The 17,220-nt window shown below is 36.7% G+C and overlaps 2 protein-coding genes across 3 annotated transcripts; one reads left to right on the plus strand and one right to left on the minus strand.

The window, feature by feature from the left end:
* Nucleotides 1–497: 497 nt before the first annotated feature.
* Nucleotides 498–10,318, minus strand: mettl25b (methyltransferase like 25B). The gene is made up of 8 exons (XM_058747457.1): nucleotides 9,978–10,318; nucleotides 9,684–9,802; nucleotides 6,615–6,831; nucleotides 6,403–6,465; nucleotides 6,193–6,327; nucleotides 5,065–5,882; nucleotides 3,223–3,407; nucleotides 498–1,155 (listed from the first exon to the last, which is right to left on the minus strand). The coding sequence occupies exons 1-8, from the start codon at nucleotides 10,077–10,079 to the stop codon at nucleotides 1,061–1,063; spliced, it is 1,734 nt and encodes a 577-aa protein (XP_058603440.1). The 5' UTR covers nucleotides 10,080–10,318; the 3' UTR covers nucleotides 498–1,060.
* On the plus strand, nucleotides 8,371–14,504 carry isg20l2 (interferon stimulated exonuclease gene 20-like 2). Of its 2 annotated transcripts, XM_058747459.1 has the most exons (5): nucleotides 8,371–8,677; nucleotides 9,710–9,838; nucleotides 11,295–11,947; nucleotides 12,759–12,959; nucleotides 13,210–14,504. In XM_058747459.1, the coding sequence occupies exons 3-5, from the start codon at nucleotides 11,348–11,350 to the stop codon at nucleotides 13,354–13,356; spliced, it is 948 nt and encodes a 315-aa protein (XP_058603442.1). In that variant the 5' UTR covers nucleotides 8,371–8,677; nucleotides 9,710–9,838; nucleotides 11,295–11,347; the 3' UTR covers nucleotides 13,357–14,504. The 2 variants fall into 2 exon arrangements, with proteins under 2 accessions (XP_058603442.1, XP_058603441.1); XM_058747458.1 differs by lacking the exons at nucleotides 8,371–8,677; nucleotides 9,710–9,838 and adding an exon at nucleotides 10,482–10,611 and having other exon boundaries at nucleotides 13,210–14,503.
* The last annotated feature ends 2,716 nt before the right edge of the window (nucleotides 14,505–17,220 follow it).

Below are 17,220 nucleotides of genomic sequence, written 5' to 3' on the forward strand. Positions count from 1 at the left end.
GACAAAACAAGCATGAAATAAGCTAAAACACATTATCAAGATTTAAACAGACACTATATTTCTTCGGTTGTTCCCTTGATGATTTTTTTCATATTAAAGAACCAGCAGGATTCCCACTGTGTTGGAAAAATCTCAAAGTTTTAATGAAACTTTGACCTCTAAAACATTTTATTTGGTTAAAAGACTATATTTGTGAGTTTTAAATCCTGTAATCACAAATGACTAAAAGTCATGTCAAATAATTGATGTAAATCCTGAAAAACAATGTAAATGGATTACAGAATAACGTAGTTATTAAATAGTTAAGTTACTTTATTGAACCATTCTAATACATCAACACTTCCAGTTTCTATAAATAATTTAAATGAGCAAAGAAATGAGTCTCTTTGTGACTGCAGCATACTTGCTAGAAATATCATGGGGGCTTTAAAATACTGTCTTTGAAGGTTAGACCTGATTTTATTTTAAGAGTGCCATCTATAGGTTAAAAAAAGACATGTCAGCCTTTTCATTAAAAAGTGTTTTATGTTTTTATTTACAAATAGAACATTCATACACGTGCGGTCAGTAGATTCTGGGTCTGAATATGTCTTTTGTAATGGAGATGAACCATAGACAATAGCAAATTTGTCCAGTGTAATATAAATCCTGTGCTTTAAAAACAATTAGAGAAAATTTTATGCAATAAATCCAGTCTGACAATATGAAAAAACACAAAGTTTGAACTTATGTCTTTTTATCAGTTAAAAATATTAAAATCATATATTAAAATTTCGAATTTAAAAGAAGAATTTCCCTCTCTCCAATTCAGACAAAATGTGAGACAGTTTTCATAAGTGAAGGCAAGCATGACAGGGGAAAAAAATGACTGACAATGAGCCATTAACGAGTCACTCTGGAAAACGGAATATCAGACCTCTAATTTCAGTTTCCAAATGTCAGATGGTTTGTGTGACGGTTCATTTAAGGGCATTTTATTTATAAAATGTTACTGTTAATCTAATTATGTGGTTGTGATTCAGAACTTGGATTCAAAATATCTTGGTGTATGTTATTTAATTCAGCTCTGTGCTTCCTTGGGCTTGACGGCCACCAGTACCAGGTTTCGTGGGGAAAATGCAGCATCAAAGAGTGGGATGAGTTTACTCTGGAAACCTAAATATGAAAATACAAAGATGAATTATAATTATACAATACGGGAATTTTGAAAGACTGATTTCTACACCTGGAAAAGTGATCATAGAAAAAGGTCATGGAAACTTGGATGAATATAAGTTACATCAAGATCTAAAATATTTTATTTTGTAGATACTGATATTTTTGAATAAAAAAATTAATAAAAAAAAAAAAAAAAAAATCGCAGTAATTAATTATTAGAAAAGTCATGTAAATAAAATATAAATATGAATAAATTAATCATTAAGTTAACCAAACTTCTATGAGACTATGAAAAAAAAAAAAAAAAAAAATTATAAAAGACAATTAATAATAATACTAAAATAATAAAAAATTAACATAACCAAACATGTAAAAAAAAAAATATATACAGTGAGGAAAATAAGTATTTGAACACCCTGCTATTTTGCAAGTTCTCCCACTTAGAAATCATAGAGGGGTCTGAAATTGTCATCGTAGGTGCATGTCCACTGTGAGAGACATAATCTAAAAAAAATCCAGAAATCACAATGTATGATTTTTAACTATTTATTTGTATGATACAGCTGCAAATAAGTATTTGAACACCTGAGAAAATCAATGTTAATATTTGGTACAGTAGCCTTTGTTTGCAATTACAGAGGTCAAACGCTTTCCTGTAGTTTTTCACCAGGTTTGCACACACTGCAGGAGGGATTTTGGCCCACTCCTCCACACAGATCTTCTCTAGATCAGTCAGGTTTCTGGCCTGTCGCTGAGAAACACGGAGTTTGAGCTCCTCCAAAGATTCTCTATTGGGTTTAGGTCTGGAGACTGGCTAGGCCACGCCAGAACCTTGATATGCTTCTTACAGAGCCACTCCTTGGTTATCCTGGCTGTGTGCTTCGGGTCATTGTCATGTTGGAAGACCCAGCCTCGACCCATCTTCAATGCTCTAACTGAGGGAAGGAGGTTGTTCCCCAAAATCTCGCAATACATGGCCCCGATCATCCTCTCCTTAATACAGTGCAGTCGCCCTGTCCCATGTGCAGAAAAACACCCCAAAGATGATGCTACCACCCCATGCTTCACAGTAGGGATGGTGTTCTTGGGATGGTACTCATCATTCTTCTTCCTCCAAACACGTTTAGTGGAATTATGACCAAAAGTTCTATTTTGGTCTCATCTGACCACATGACTTTCTCCCATGACTCCTCTGGATCATCCAAATGGTCATTGGCAAACTTAAGTCGGCCTGGACATGTGCTGGTTTAAGCAGGGGAACCTTCCGTGCCATGCATGATTTCAAACCATGACGCCTTAGTGTATTACCAACAGTAACCTTGGAAACGGTGGTCCCAGCTCTTTTCAGGTCATTGACCAGCTCCTCCCGTGTAGTTCTGGGCTGATTTCTCACCTTTCTTAGGATCATTGAGACCCCACGAGGTGAGATCTTGCATGGAGCCCCAGTCCGAGGGAGATTGACAGTCATGTTTAGCTTCTTCCATTTTCTAATGATTGCTCCAACAGTGGACCTTTTTCACCAAGCTGCTTGGCAATTTCCCGTAGCCCTTTCCAGCCTTGTGGAGGTGTTCAATTTTGTCTCTAGTGTCTTTGGACAGCTCTTTGGTCTTGGCCATGTTAGTAGTTGGATTCTTACTGATTGTATGGGGTGGACAGGTGTCTTTATGCAGCTAACGACCTCAAACAGGTGCATCTAATTTAGGATAATAAATGGAGTGGAGGTGGACATTTTAAAGGCAGACTAACAGGTCTTTGAGGGTCAGAATTCTAGCTGATAGACAGGTGTTCAAATACTTATTTGCAGCTGTATCATACAAATAAATAGTTAAAAAATCATACATTGTGATTTCTGGATTTTTTTTTTTAGATTATGTCTCTCACAGTGGACATGCACCTACGATGACAATTTCAGACCCCTCCATGATTTCTAAGTGGGAGAACTTGCAAAATAGCAGGGTGTTCAAATACTTATTTTCCTCACTGTATATAGTTGTGTCAAAAGAAAAAAAGCCAATTTGGTCATTTTCATTTCTTCATATGAGTGACTGGCTCTGCTTTATTTACCTCTCTCCTGCAGGAAGATCATTCTGTCCAGTAACACTAGAGTTTCCACCACAGGTGCGAGGAGAAGAACCAGGCTGAAGTACGCCACCACTTTACCCTGGTGCGCTAGCATTGCATCCACAGCGACAGTGTCAAATGGGAGATCAGCAGGTAGGCCCACCCGTGGCAATGCCAAACGGGCATACCTGTGATAAAACAAAAGATAATATTATAATGCAGCTGTCTAGTATCTCAGATGTACTTGACAGTTTAACTGAACTAGTTTCTCAAGTCCTTCCTGTTCCAGGAACTGAAGCTCAGGGGTGAGTCACAGATACAGCAGTTCTTTAAAGGGGTCATGAACTGAGTAAACAAAATTCCCTTGATCTTTTCACATATAATAGGTCACTGTACAATAAAAACATCCTGTAAGTTTCAGAACTCAAAACTATCTTGTCAGTCTAAAAACAGCTTATACTGAAGGCAGTCTGCCAAAACGACAGATTTTTAGAATGATCGACTCTACGACTACGTTTACATGGACATCAGTAATCTAAATATTTACCTTATTCTAAATAAGACAATATTATGATTGAAGTGTTTACATGAGCTGTTTTTAGAATATTCCTTTCATGTTCCCGTTTTACATGTTATAGTATGTACATTGATTAATGGCACACGTCATTACGTCCCCAAGTGATGCCATCCGACGTCCCCTCCAGAATTTCACGCAAAAACATACAGTTCATCTTCATTATGATGCCATATACAGTTTTTCATTTTACAAAAGCTTCAAATGCAGTTAATTATTTGTCATGCTATACATGCAAACAGACAACGGCGTTGTTGAAGCCATGCTCTTTTATTTGGCATCAAACGGTTGACCACTGCCGTGTGTGTAACCTGTTGCATAATGCGGTGAAAAGTCCTACACAACAGTAATAATGTCATTAAGGTGTGTACATGTATATACTGCACTTTGTTAATGCGACTAAAATAGGAATACTCCACGTCTTAATTCGATTTGTTTACTTCGAGTATGGCCGGATTAAGGTAATCAAAAATCTCTGTTTTCATGGTAGATTCTTAATCAGAGTACTGTCTTAACCGTGTTAAAATCGGATTGTTGTCCATGTAAACATACTGTATGATGTAATAGTGTGGATAAGCAGAAGAAGATCAACACCTGCTTGTACATCGATGCCTGTTTAGCCCCACCCACCGATTCGTAGCGTTTACGAGAGAGTCGAGCGCGCAGGTCTACAGAGAAACCAAATGATAAAGATGGGCTCTGAAGACAACAAGATGCTGTGTAGTTCCAAGTTGTGGAAAAAATAGTCTTTACATTGCTTTCCTTCAGATTCCAGCATTAGGAAAAAGTGGACGAACTTTATTTTTCATGAAGTTCTAGACCATGTCAGTAAGAACTCTTTTGTGCCGACTATATTACTGTCCCAACAAACAAGTGTGTGTAATTGTTTTTATTACATGATCACTATTGCTTTGTCTGTTGAACAGATTGTTTGATATGAGTATGATGCGGTTTTAACCTAAAACACAACAGTGTCCATCTGTGAAAGATGTAGGCTGTCAAACATACACAAGTGTTAGCCAATCATAGCAGTGGGCTTTTACTTCCGAGTCTACAATCTGCCATGCCTATTCAAACAGAGCGTTCTGATGAGAGGGGTCAAAAACAGTACAGAAAATTGCCAATTAATTCAAAATTTTGATGTTTTTTTATGTAATAATCTTGATAATGCTATAAGTGGACCTCAGAGAACAGTACAAAATAATAAACAGAGGCAGTTCATGACCCCCTTTAAAGATATTATTATTCTCAAATATAACAAAGGCACTAACTCAGAAAATGACAGTGCGTGGGCTTTCCTAACAGTCTGAACTCCTGGTCTGCGCATATCGGGCCTCTCCGCTCTGATGATGCTTTCTAAGATGGCTCTGTAGCAGTGTGTCCTCAGTAAGCCGCTCTCCTCTCTCAGTCGGTGGAGATAGTCCTCTATTGCATGACACGCTCCCTCTCGTGCCTTATAAGACAACTGGTGCCCTGGTAATCCACGTACCCAGTCACTCATCGGATAACCATATTCTGAACAGGAATCCACCACTGTGTCTGCAGAAAACGGGGGCTGGAAAACGCCTGGAGGGTTTGGGTTCTCCTGGGTTGAGATTTTCATGTAGCAGCAAGCAACCGATGTGATGACCAGAACGTGAGGGCAGTTGGCGAAATGACGCAGAAGTGTAGAGCTAAGGTCTCCACAAGCATGAAGACCTGTGAGTATAAAACGACCAGGTTTTTTGACACCACAATCAGTAACTGGTACGTTTTTACAGGTAAGAATTTCGGTCGCCATCCCTGATGGAAAAACCCCTGTGTTTATTTGGGCTACAGAATCTGAAGTATTGATGTCGGTTTTCTGAGTCGGCAGTGTATTTTGTAAGTCTTCTGCTTTGATTTGGGATGAATGCGGCTCTAGATTCAGCTCCTCCACCCGCTGTTTCTTTTCATATGGCCCAGCGGTTGCTCCAATACTGTCACTTTCAGTTGCAGTCACACCAAGCTGCCGAATGAAGACATCCCATGAAGCCTTTGGATTGACCCAGCCCACCACATGACGAGGAGAAGGACCAGGTGCAGAATGAAGACTTTGAGAATTTCCAGACTACAACAGAAACACTGATGATAATTATCACCGCACATACAAAAAAAACAGTGTTTTATACAGTTAGGACTATATATATATATTATATTTTATTTTTTTCTAATTAAAAAAAAAAGAAAACACTAAAGATACAACAATAATACAAAATAAAATTAAAATAACAAAAAAAAACTTGGTCAGAGTGATAATACAAGCTTAAAAATGTATCAATCATTATGTAATATCAAAAGGTGGTTACGAAATAGAAAATACATAACGAAAAGAATAATATTAATAGATTATATAATGGAATAATTCATAAGGATCATACCTTTTGATTCTCTTTGGTGAGTGTCAATACAAGCTGTCTATCAAATTTGGTAGCCATGGAAACAAGGTTAGGGTCAGCCTCAATTCCAGTGACATCTAGGCAGAGTCCAAAAGACAGAAACCTTGTCAAATGGCCCTGGAGGGATGGATCAAATTAAAGTGAGTAATATGCATATTTAGAATAAGAAAATTAAACAAGACATTACTGTACCTGTCCAGACCCAACATCAACCACACAGCTACAGTTAGCCTGATCACACAACTTCTTGACCAGCTAGGAGAGACAGTCCAGCAGGAAAAAAAAAAAAAACACTTTAAATGATCTTTAGATTACCAAATAGTCTTAATGGAGTTATATGTTTTTCATAATGGCATTTAGAATCTTTCCCCATTGACATTACATGCAGTATAATGTACCCATACCGTGCCTAGTCGGCGGATTTCGTGCTGCTTCTTGGGCTTGACGTGTTTACGGAAAATGTGTCCTAACAAAGAACTCTGACACTGGTTCGACTGAAACTCTTCTGGCACTGCTGCACCTGTGTCCTGACCGTGCCCATCTGGTGCTTTACGTGGAAACGACAGCGCATGTGCTGCTGTCCGCAGTGCCAGTAAGGACAGAGGCCACACAGATGGGTACCTAAAAGACAGAATAAATACAACACCTTTGAATTTACTTTCATTTATATGTTTACTATATAAAATAGTTTAAAAATATATATCGTATGTTGAACCGTTTAAAAGAAAGTCACACGCATCACACATACAGGTGCATCTCAAATTAGAATGTCGTGGAAAAGTTCATTTATTTCAGTAATTCAACTCAAATTGTGAAACTCATGTATTAAATAAATTCAATGCACACAGACTGAAGTAGTTTAAGTCTTTGGTTCTTTTAATTGTGATGATTTTGGCTCACATTTAACAAAAACCCACCAATTCACTATCTCAACACATTAGAATATGGTGACATGCCAATCAGCTAATCAACTCAAAACACCTGCAAAGATTTCTGCAAAGACTTCAAAATGGTCTCTCAGTTTGGTTCACTAGGCTACACAATCATGGGGAAGACTGCTGATCTGTCCAGAAGACAATCATTGACACCATTCACAAGGAGGGTAAGCCTTGGGTAAGATGCAAAACCAACCGAGAGAACCACAGCCTTATGAGGATTGTCAAGCAAAATCGATTCAAGAATTTGGGTGAACTTCACAAGGAATGGACTGAGGCTGGGGTCAAGGCATCAAGAGCCACCACACACAGACGTGTCAAGGAATTTGGCTACAGTTGTTGTATTCCTCTTGTTAAGCCACTCCTGAACCACAGACAACGTCAGAGGCGTCTTACCTGGGCTAAGGAGAAGAAGAACTGGACCGTTGCCCAGTGGTCCAAAGTCCTCTTTTCAGATGAGAGCAAGTTTTGTATTTCATTTGGAAACCAAGGGTGGAGAAGCTCATAGCCCAAGTTGCTTGAAGTGCAGTGTTAAGTTTCCACAGTCTGTGATGATTTGGGGTGCAATGTCATCCGCTGGTGTTGATCCATTGTGTTTTTTGAAAACCAAAGTCACTGCACCTGTTTACCAAAAAATGTTGGAGCACTTCATGCTTCCTTCTGCTGACCAGCTTTTTAAAGATGCTGATTTCATTTTCCAGCAGGATTTGGCACCTGCCCACACTGCCAAAAGCACCAAAAGTTGGTTAAATGGCCATGGTGTTGGTGTGCTTGACTGGCCAGCAAACTCACCAGACCTGAACCCCATAGAGAATCTATAGGGTATTGTCAAGAGGAAAATGAGAAACAAGCAGTGGTGGGCTGTCAGGGGCAGTAGGGCCTTCTCTGCTGGCCCTATCAAAAATAAAATTGTGTGAGAAATGTTTTTATTTGATTATTTAGGTATCATTTTCATTTGTGTAATGTCCACAAAATTGCCTATGTTTAGTTGAGGTTGAACTGGAATATCCTACATAAAAAAAAAAAAAAAAAAAAAGTCTGCAGCCAGCACTACAGATAGTGCTACCCTTTTGTTGAAAGACTTCACATCTGATTTGTTACGAGCATTAGTGACAGAATCATCAGCCAATCAAATTTTGAGGTTCAGTGACAGCCCGCCCTCTGGGTCCAGCCGCGTTCTCAGTGCTACCCCCAGCGTTAGACCGCCCCTTCAGGGATTTCCAAGGAACGAAAGTGAAATTCAATGAAAAGAAAATGACAGCTGCAGTCATCGCGCCTACACCAGATCTTGTTGCCGATCAACTAAAAACGCCTTTTGCAGACAAAAGAGAATAACTGAGAAAGGAAGACCTACACTGAATTCGCTAAGGCCAGCAAAGTTTTTATGCACCATTTCAAAGACTGCAACTATGAGTGCTATGAGTGGCGAACAGCTAGCACCGAGCACAAGTTATTTCGTTGGCCGTGTTTACTTTTTAATACGAGTAAAAGAACGGAATGACAGACCCATGGACTTTATTTTCAACTGACAGGTGAGTGCTTTATTATTTGATGAGTATTGTATCATACACATTGTTATGGAGGTGTACGTGGTGATTATACTGTGGTGCGGTGTGTGTGTGTGTGTGTGTGTGTGTGTGTGTGGAGATGTCCAGCGTTTGTACAGTTTTGCTGCAGTCTGTGTGCATTGAATTTATTTAATACACACAAATTTCACAATTTGAGTTGAATTACTGAAATAAATGAACTTTTCCACGACATTCTAATTGATTAAGATGCACCTGTATATGTGCCTGTTAATATTTTACTTATGTAGTTCATGGTATATTGAGTGTTTGATTATGAAGGAATATACATTTGATTAAGGAATCTTATAGTTCTCTTATAGTTAACAAACGAAAGACAAAAAAAAAAAACATTAACTGAAATGAAATACACAACTTAAAATAAAAAATCATTTAAAAAACACTAATGAAAACAACAAAAATACTACAATTTTAAACATTTAAAATGAGAGGGAAATATAATTTTAAATAATAATAAAACCCATGAAGGCATCACAATGATACTAAAATAACACTGGTACAATAAGCAATTTTGGTATTGTGTTCGATCACCACTTGATGTCCAATGTAAAATATTGGTCCCAACACAAGAAATTTCCTTGGATTATAAGTATATATTTTATCACTTCATGCATTTCTATCTGAAGTGCCTCCTGAAATTTTCATAAAATGAGCATTATTAGGCTCCTCTGTTTAGGCTCAGTAATTTTACTCCAATGGCAATGTATAGGTCCTTTTTCTATGCAATTAAAGTGAAATAACTGAACCTAAACATAGGAGCCTGATGAAAATGCTCATTTTAGAAGAAAATTTCAGATGGCACTTAAGAGGCTTTTGCATCTGAACTCTATTTATCTCAAAGCTTTTTCTACCAGCAAATACTCCAAAGTGGATTTTGAACAATGTTCTGGCTTTGTAACATTATCTTAATTTAAGGCAACCAGAGACGGATACAAAGAATAAACTCATTTACCGCCTGTCCTTAATCTCTTTATCCAGCAGCAGATCAGCGACCTGTGGGGGTGTAAGATCACCGAGGGCGTCCTGCCAGCTCACAGGCAGAGTATCCCACAAACTCTCACTGAAGAACTCCTGCGTGGACGCACAAACACAGATACACTTTCACGTGTACATAAATATTTCATCTGACAGAAACCCCACGGTTTAACACACGGGATTATCCGTTTACTGTTACACTCACACTTGAATTCTTGACAAACTTAACAACATAGTAGTTTATAATGAATAAAAGTTGTTGATTTATTACTATTATGTAGGAGTCTGATATGTGTCTGTAGGTTGCCAGGAGCGAAGTCAGCTTCTCAGCTAGTTCTCTCTGCTCCTGCTCTGAGAAAGCCGCCACAAACATTTCTTCAGCACTAAAAACACCAACTGGGTGCCCCTCAATATAACGAGTAGTCGTTTAATATAGAAACTTAATTGGGAACGTATTAAGACTTTGGTGTTTACATGTAGCAATCCGACCACACATGTCCGCGGGTGCACCGCCTACTAGAGATGTCCGTTTCGTGAACAAATCAATGATTCGATTGAACTGATTCACAAACCGGCCTGAATGATTCATTCACGATTGGGAGTTGACTCTTATTTGATTACGAACGTTTTTTTTTTTTTTTTTTTGTTCTAAACATTTGTGTAAATTAAAATTATGATATACCATAATCATCTTAATAATAAAAACGGCGTCTAAAATTAATAAACAGTAAACCGAAACCTTTACTGAATCGGTTCTTTGAAATGAACTGTTCGAAAGAGTCGAAGTTCACATAATCGTTAAACTCCGACCCGGAAGTACATATGCAGTTACGCGTAAAATATGTATGTTTTGAACACAATAATAGGAAAAAATATCAAAAGTCGAGGTTTTGGAGCAAATAATGGTATGTGTTCGGCAATTTTGAAAGTTTGTGTAATAGTTGTACAATTTATTTCGCTATGCACAGTGTAATACTCAGCGAATTGGCTAACGTTAGCTTGACTTGTCCATCATGTGCTCTGATATGCAATTCAAGAGCAACGTTCATAATCCGTTTATTTAAAAGACATTAACGACCTGTTATTTTTATCCAACTCTTACTAGACTCAGGAACTGTAACAAAACTGAAAATGTCAAGTTTGTCTAGTAAAACTGATGCTAGTGTCTTTTACAAGCCACGTTCAACCAATAAAGTTCGTCGTCTGAGCTTATTTTAAAAGGCATCTATACATTTGAATGTATAAAGACCCATTTTATACAGTGAAAAGTTATTATAAATGTGTAAAATATTATTTGGATTATTTTGTAAAGTATTATTTGGTTACATTTTTTACTATTCATTGTAGTATTGTACTGTATTTAAGATTTGTATTTATTTTAATACTTTTTAAAATGATTGCAATGCTTTTTTTATTTTTTTAGTCAATTATTTATTCAGTTAATTTTTTATTAGATGTATCTTATGTTAATTATTTATTAAAACATTTTGTGCACTTTTCTACAGAATGATTATCACAAACATTTTGTGTGGTCACGTTAGTTCTTCGTCTTAACAGTCATTTTTCTTTTTCTTTGTTTCTATTTAAGAGTAAAAGAACATCAAGAAGACTGCTGTAATCAACCTCTGAGGGTGTACAAGAATGTCAGGGCTTATGTTGAACCTGGTTTGTGAGCCTAGTCGAGGAGGCGAATCGGGTAAATCCACAGGAAATGCCAAGCATGAACGTTTCCTTGGAAAGAGACATTACCTGGAGCACAAGGGTTTGTTAAAAGAGAAACAAAATAAAAAGCGAAAGAAAAATAAAAAGCAGAAATATAAAAACAAGTCAAGAAACACGCAGCTAAATGGAGGTGATCAATCAAACCCAGGTGCTATTTTTCCTAAATTTACCTCTTGTCTGCCTAATAAGACCAGTGAGCCTTCTAGTTCTGCCCAGACGTTTTCAAGGAAATCCACATCCACTGCCTCCACATCTCGGAGGCATCTGACACACCAAGCAGCACCCCACACTCTCGGACCTTTAAAATATGTAGCGTTGGACTGTGAGATGGTGGGCACGGGACCGAAGGGGTGTCGCAATGAACTCGCCCGCTGCAGTATCGTCAACTACGAGGGTGATGTGATTTATGATAAATACATCAAACCCATCAATCCTGTGACGGATTTCCGCACTCCCTGGAGTGGAATCAGGAGGCAGGACCTACTCCATGCCATACCCTTTGATCAGGCACAGAAAGAGGTATGAAAGAGCTTCAGTGATCATGTTCTAAATATTGCATTTATACGTATAGAAGACAATTTTATCAAACCAATCAGCTGTTTTTGTTGTTGTCACTTGAAATAAATGTTAACTGAAATAAAATATTAAAAAAATACTTATTTTACTTCAGCTAGTTGTCAGAGCATCCTTTCCCATTTCCATTTAGTTTATCGTGATGTCATAAAATAACTAAAACTGAAATAAAAATGATTACAAATCATATAGACTCATTTAAAAAAAAAAAAAAAATTATAAAAACTTAATTACTAAAACTTTAATGAAAATGGAAAATACAAAAATAAATATATTTTTAAAAACACATCCGTTACATTTTATTAAGGCAAGAGTAGTTTTTTTTTTTTAAAGATCACATAATGTTATAATTTGTTTGTGGACATATTACCTAATAATATGTAACATAATATATAACATTCCTAGTGGATCAGTAAAAATATCATCATAGAAACTGTGTGAAAAATCAAAATGTTAAAATATTTGGTTTTGACTTATGGATGTAGTATATATTGGTAGAACAATTATATATTATATAATATCTTATCAGTTATCAGCCAAGTTTTGTGTCTAAGTTCACAGCATTTAAAACGACTGATTTTAGATTTTATTGTTTTTATATCATTTTGATTTTTATTTAATTATTTAAACAAAAATATCATCCATTTATTCATTGTGCTCAAAATAAACCAAGTAATGACAAACCAGTAATAGTCTGATTGATTTTTTTTTTTTTTTTTTTAAGTCTGCTAAGCATTATTATACATTTTGCCCACAGATTGTGAAGATAATAACAGGGAAAATGGTTGTGGGCCATGCCATCCATAATGACTTCAAGGCCTTAAAATATTTCCATCCTGCTTGCCAAACACGAGATACGGCACGGATTCCGCTGCTAAACCAGAAAGCTGGACTGCCTGTGAATCAAATGGTGTCTCTCAAGAGGCTCACTAAGGCTATTTTCAAAAAGGACATACAGGTGGGTTTAACTCTGCACAAAACGTTGTAACGTGGCTCAGCGGATGTCAGTTTCACCTGTGCCACAGAGATCAGAGTGCTTAGAGGAGTTCAGCTGTCAGACATTGAAGACAGGGTATGTCTGGAGTCAGTTAAAATCCTAAAATCCTTGGATTGAGAGAGGACGAGTCAGACTATTTTTATAAAGAAAATAAAGACGGGCATGGCTTTGAATTTTTTTCCACTGAAAAACTCTCTTCTTATATTTTCAGACAGGGAAGCGAGGCCACTCATCAGTAGAAGATGCCAAAGCCACCATGGAACTGTTCAAAGTAGTGGAAAGCATGTGGGAACAAAAACTCTCAGCTCTCAGCCCTTCAGCTAAAGCAACAGATCTAGATCTGAATCAAAAAACATAAAAGCTTTTTAAAGATAGGATTTTTACTTCCCGCCTTTTTTTATCAGCTAAACATCTCCGCTATGCTTGGGTTTAAATACCACTAGGGGGCTCTTCAGTTTCTGAGTTCTGTTCAGAATCTTTACAGAAAGTAAAAAAAAAATAAATAAAAAAAAGCTCTCACTGCTCTCCGGCTGTCTGTCTTTCTAATGTCTGACGAACAGGACGAGTCAGCATTCCTCTTCTACTCTGAATTCAACACCACCACATGAATTAAAGCTCCTCCTGTATTTAACTGTCCAAATGAACAGGGCCTCAACTGTATCCTTGAGATTACAGTCAAAGCTCTTTTCCTTCCAAACCCACTCAATCATCAGTCAGTCTGTTTTTAAGAGTCCGGTTGCACCACTTTGGTGATGTTTGGGAACCAGCTGGATGTTCCTTGCCCACCAGTTTCCCAGCAGTTGAACAAGCTCGTGATGGACTGATTTTTAGCCTTATTTGGGATTCTCTTTTGCAGAAAGGTTCAATCTAACATACTGTAGAACACAGTCTGATACTTGCATTACATACAGTAATCTCACTTTTTGCATCCTTTTTTGTATGATTAAGGATAAGTATTCTTTAAAATATGCTAAACTGATTCAACATAGATCATTTAGGCCCACACATTTAGAATGGCTGTAAAAATCCTTAGTGCAGTCCTAAAGGGCTCAGCTGGTGAATACTGTTATATTATCCATGAGGTTTGCCTCAGCCTTATTTTAAAGAATGGGCGTTTTTGACATAGTGCCAAATTTGTCATTTGTCTTGTTTGTCTCTGTATCATACCAATGTTAAGGTTGATTGACACCACATTAAAAAAATAAATCAGATTGCCATCAGATTTTAACATGTAATTGATATGTTAGAGTATTAAACATTATATATGTGTGTATGTATATATGTATGTTTATGTCACATGAGTCTTCACGTGATTCTTGATCATTTTTTAAAGATTCTTTGAATAGAAAAAAAACCCAGCATTTAATTGAACTTTTAATCAATTTAATTGATATATTAAATATGAAATTTCTCTTTAAATTTTTAATGACTTGGTAAATCTGGGATGAAATTGCAATATTTTAAAGTTTTAATATTAGTATTTGCAATGTCTGTATAAATGATCCTTTTGCAACATTTATTAATCTTGACTAATATTTCTAAATGTACTAATACATTAACATGTCAAGTTTTATATATAAGCATTATGTGTTATGAATTAATATGAATTTTCAATAAATAATACATTTATAAAATAAGTATTATACACAAATTAACATTACATTTTTAATATGCATAATATATAATATTAAGAAATGCTGTAAATTGTTTATTGTTAGTTTATGATACCTATTGCATTCACTAATGTTAGTCATTTTAAAGTGTTCCTGATGAAATTGGGGTTAATAGGATGTGCTGTAGAGAGAAGGCAGTCAGTGACTTCATACTTTCCCACTTGTGGCTTGGATGTGGATGGTAGTAATGTCTGTAAAACGGATCAAGTTTTAAAATCCTCAATGGCTGGCAGGCAGAGGTAATCTTGTGGTACAGAAAAAGGTACCCTTGCTTATTACTAAAGGATTACCATAATGCCAGAGCCAATAAATAATGCACTGTAGTTTTATTGTCTGGTCCTAAGGCATATAGTTACTTGATTACCATAATACAAGATCAAATAAATAATGCACTGTAGCTTTTATGCATATAGTCATTTTCTGTAGATGTTCAGAGTGATATTACCTGATTTATCAGCTTCAGCATAGTTTTAGGATTTCTGAGATGGTCAGCTGTGTTGATATGGTAAATTCCTCATGTGTTGAAGAATAAGTGATATACAAAGCCATATTTACCCTCCTCTCTCTGTGTGTGCAAACTATCCTTTGCTTCTGTCATCCTCTCATCTATGAAAGTTTGCCACTGTTTTAACAGAAGGCCAGACTCTGGTCTGTTGTGTCCACATGCGGTTACCTTCACAGACATGACTCACAAATGGATCAGATTCAAACTTACAGATGTGAATCAGCAGTGACTCATGCCTCAAAACCATTTCAAACTGGCCATTTCTCTGAATAAGCAGTTGTCTCATCATTACTGAAAGATCTAGTTATTAAAGCTCACCAACCTTGACACAAAGTTCTCTTAGCTTAGAGAGAATCAGCACAGCGAGTCACGGAAGGTATACACACATACCCTGCTATACAGATGTGATGTGGAGTTGCACTGGTCCAGATTCATTTTCATCATAGCATTTAGCCATGACAGCGTTTACTATCTTATTATGCTTGCAGAAATGGATGCTTACATAACTATTTAATTCTCATTTACAATGTTGTTGTGGCCTAGCGATTGAGTGAACCAAAGCATTCATTGTGGCACTCAGCCCTAGGACTCTTGCTCAATGCAAAGTTGATCCTTGCCTTAAATAGCAATTCTTACTGTGAGTTTGAACAATGGCTAAATTCATTGAGAGGGAAAGTTTCCTCAATATGTTTATTCATGTAACAAAAAGATTACCCTATACTAAGACTATATGCGAGAAACTTGTTTGTTATTTCCGGAACAAACCTTAAGACAACTTAAAAATTGAAGTTTTTGGACACATTTTGTTAAAGAAATAATTCACCCAAAAATGCTGAAAATTTACTCACATTTAGGCCATTATTTGTTTATTATAAACATGCAACTTTTCACCTCACAAGATGTTAACTGATGAGCTGGAGTCGTGTAGATTACTTGTGGATTATTGTGACGTTTTTATCAGTTGTTTGGACTCTCATTCTGACGGCACCCATTCACTGCAGAGGATCCATTGGTGAGCAAGTGATGTAATGCTAAATTTCTCCAAATATGTTCAGATGAAGAAACAAACTCATCTACATCTAGGTTGACCTCAGGCAGGGTGAGTACATTTTCAGCAAATTTTCCATTTTTGAGTGAACCATTCCTTTAATTCATAACTAAAATTATGCAGTTGTGCAACACTCTTAAAAATAAAGGTTCAAAGAGGGGGTTTTCACAGCGATGCCATAGAAGAACCAGTTTTGGTTCCCCAAAGAACCTTTCAGTGAACAGTTCTTAAAAAAAAACATTTTTTTCTCTTTTTTTAATAATCTAAAGAACCTTTTACCACTGTAAAGGACCTTTGGAATGAAAAGGTTCCATGGTTGGTAAAGGTTTGTGGAACCGTTGATGCCAATAAAGAACCTTTATTTTTAAGAGTGGAGGTTGCTCATGTTGATCATGGAAATGTTAATTTTAATCAAAACCAACACCACTCAATCTTGTCTCGTATAATTATATTTAGAATTAATTTATGAGATACGATTCATTTGAACCATTTAACAGTCTTTACACTTATATTGTGTGTGTTTTACTCAAGCGTCAATTTGATCTTTGTTTTACCATATTGCAGCTGTCTTCACCTCGACAGGTTTTAATCCTTTAATGCCTTGACAGAATCAATAAACGTCGGTCAACAGTTTCCAAATTATGATCCAGAGATGAACCCAAACGATATGGAGCTAAGCACTAAGCCAAATACGTCGCTCTTTTTTGTTCTTTCAAGCATAAAACCTGCATGCTTCTCACGAGTGCTCGTATCAAATCAATTCAGTTCTCAGTCTCTTGTCATTTTGAAACAGTATTACGCGCGTTACCTATTCTGGGTTTATCATTCTTTATAGGACAGTAAAAGGACAACGAGCAACATTTCAGGTGTGTATGACACTGTATTAATACAGTGCTCTCTCTCTCTCTCTCTCTCTCTCTCTCTCTCTCAGCTCATTCTAATTTAGGACATTTTAACTTTTCCTCCGTCCCTTCCCACTTTTTTCATTGTGCCAGG

This window comes from Onychostoma macrolepis, chromosome 16 (genome assembly GCF_012432095.1).
Source record: "Onychostoma macrolepis isolate SWU-2019 chromosome 16, ASM1243209v1, whole genome shotgun sequence".
NCBI lineage: Eukaryota > Metazoa > Chordata > Actinopteri > Cypriniformes > Cyprinidae > Onychostoma > Onychostoma macrolepis.

Excerpts from the sequence above, each read along its gene's own strand:
- mettl25b (XM_058747457.1), bottom strand. The coding sequence starts at position 10,079 with ATGTTTGTGGCGGCTTTCTCAGAGCAGGAGCAGAGAGAACTAGCTGAG. Across the intron at positions 9,803-9,977 it reads TATCAGACTCCTACATAATA|GAGTTCTTCAGTGAGAGTTT; the intron begins GTAATAAATCAA and ends GCGTCCACGCAG. Across the intron at positions 5,883-6,192 it reads TCACCAAAGAGAATCAAAAG|TCTGGAAATTCTCAAAGTCT; the intron begins GTATGATCCTTA and ends TTTCTGTTGTAG.
- isg20l2 (XM_058747459.1), top strand. The coding sequence starts at position 11,348 with ATGTCAGGGCTTATGTTGAACCTGGTTTGTGAGCCTAGTCGAGGAGGC. Across the intron at positions 11,948-12,758 it reads TTGATCAGGCACAGAAAGAG|ATTGTGAAGATAATAACAGG; the intron begins GTATGAAAGAGC and ends TTTTGCCCACAG. Across the intron at positions 12,960-13,209 it reads TTTTCAAAAAGGACATACAG|ACAGGGAAGCGAGGCCACTC; the intron begins GTGGGTTTAACT and ends TTATATTTTCAG.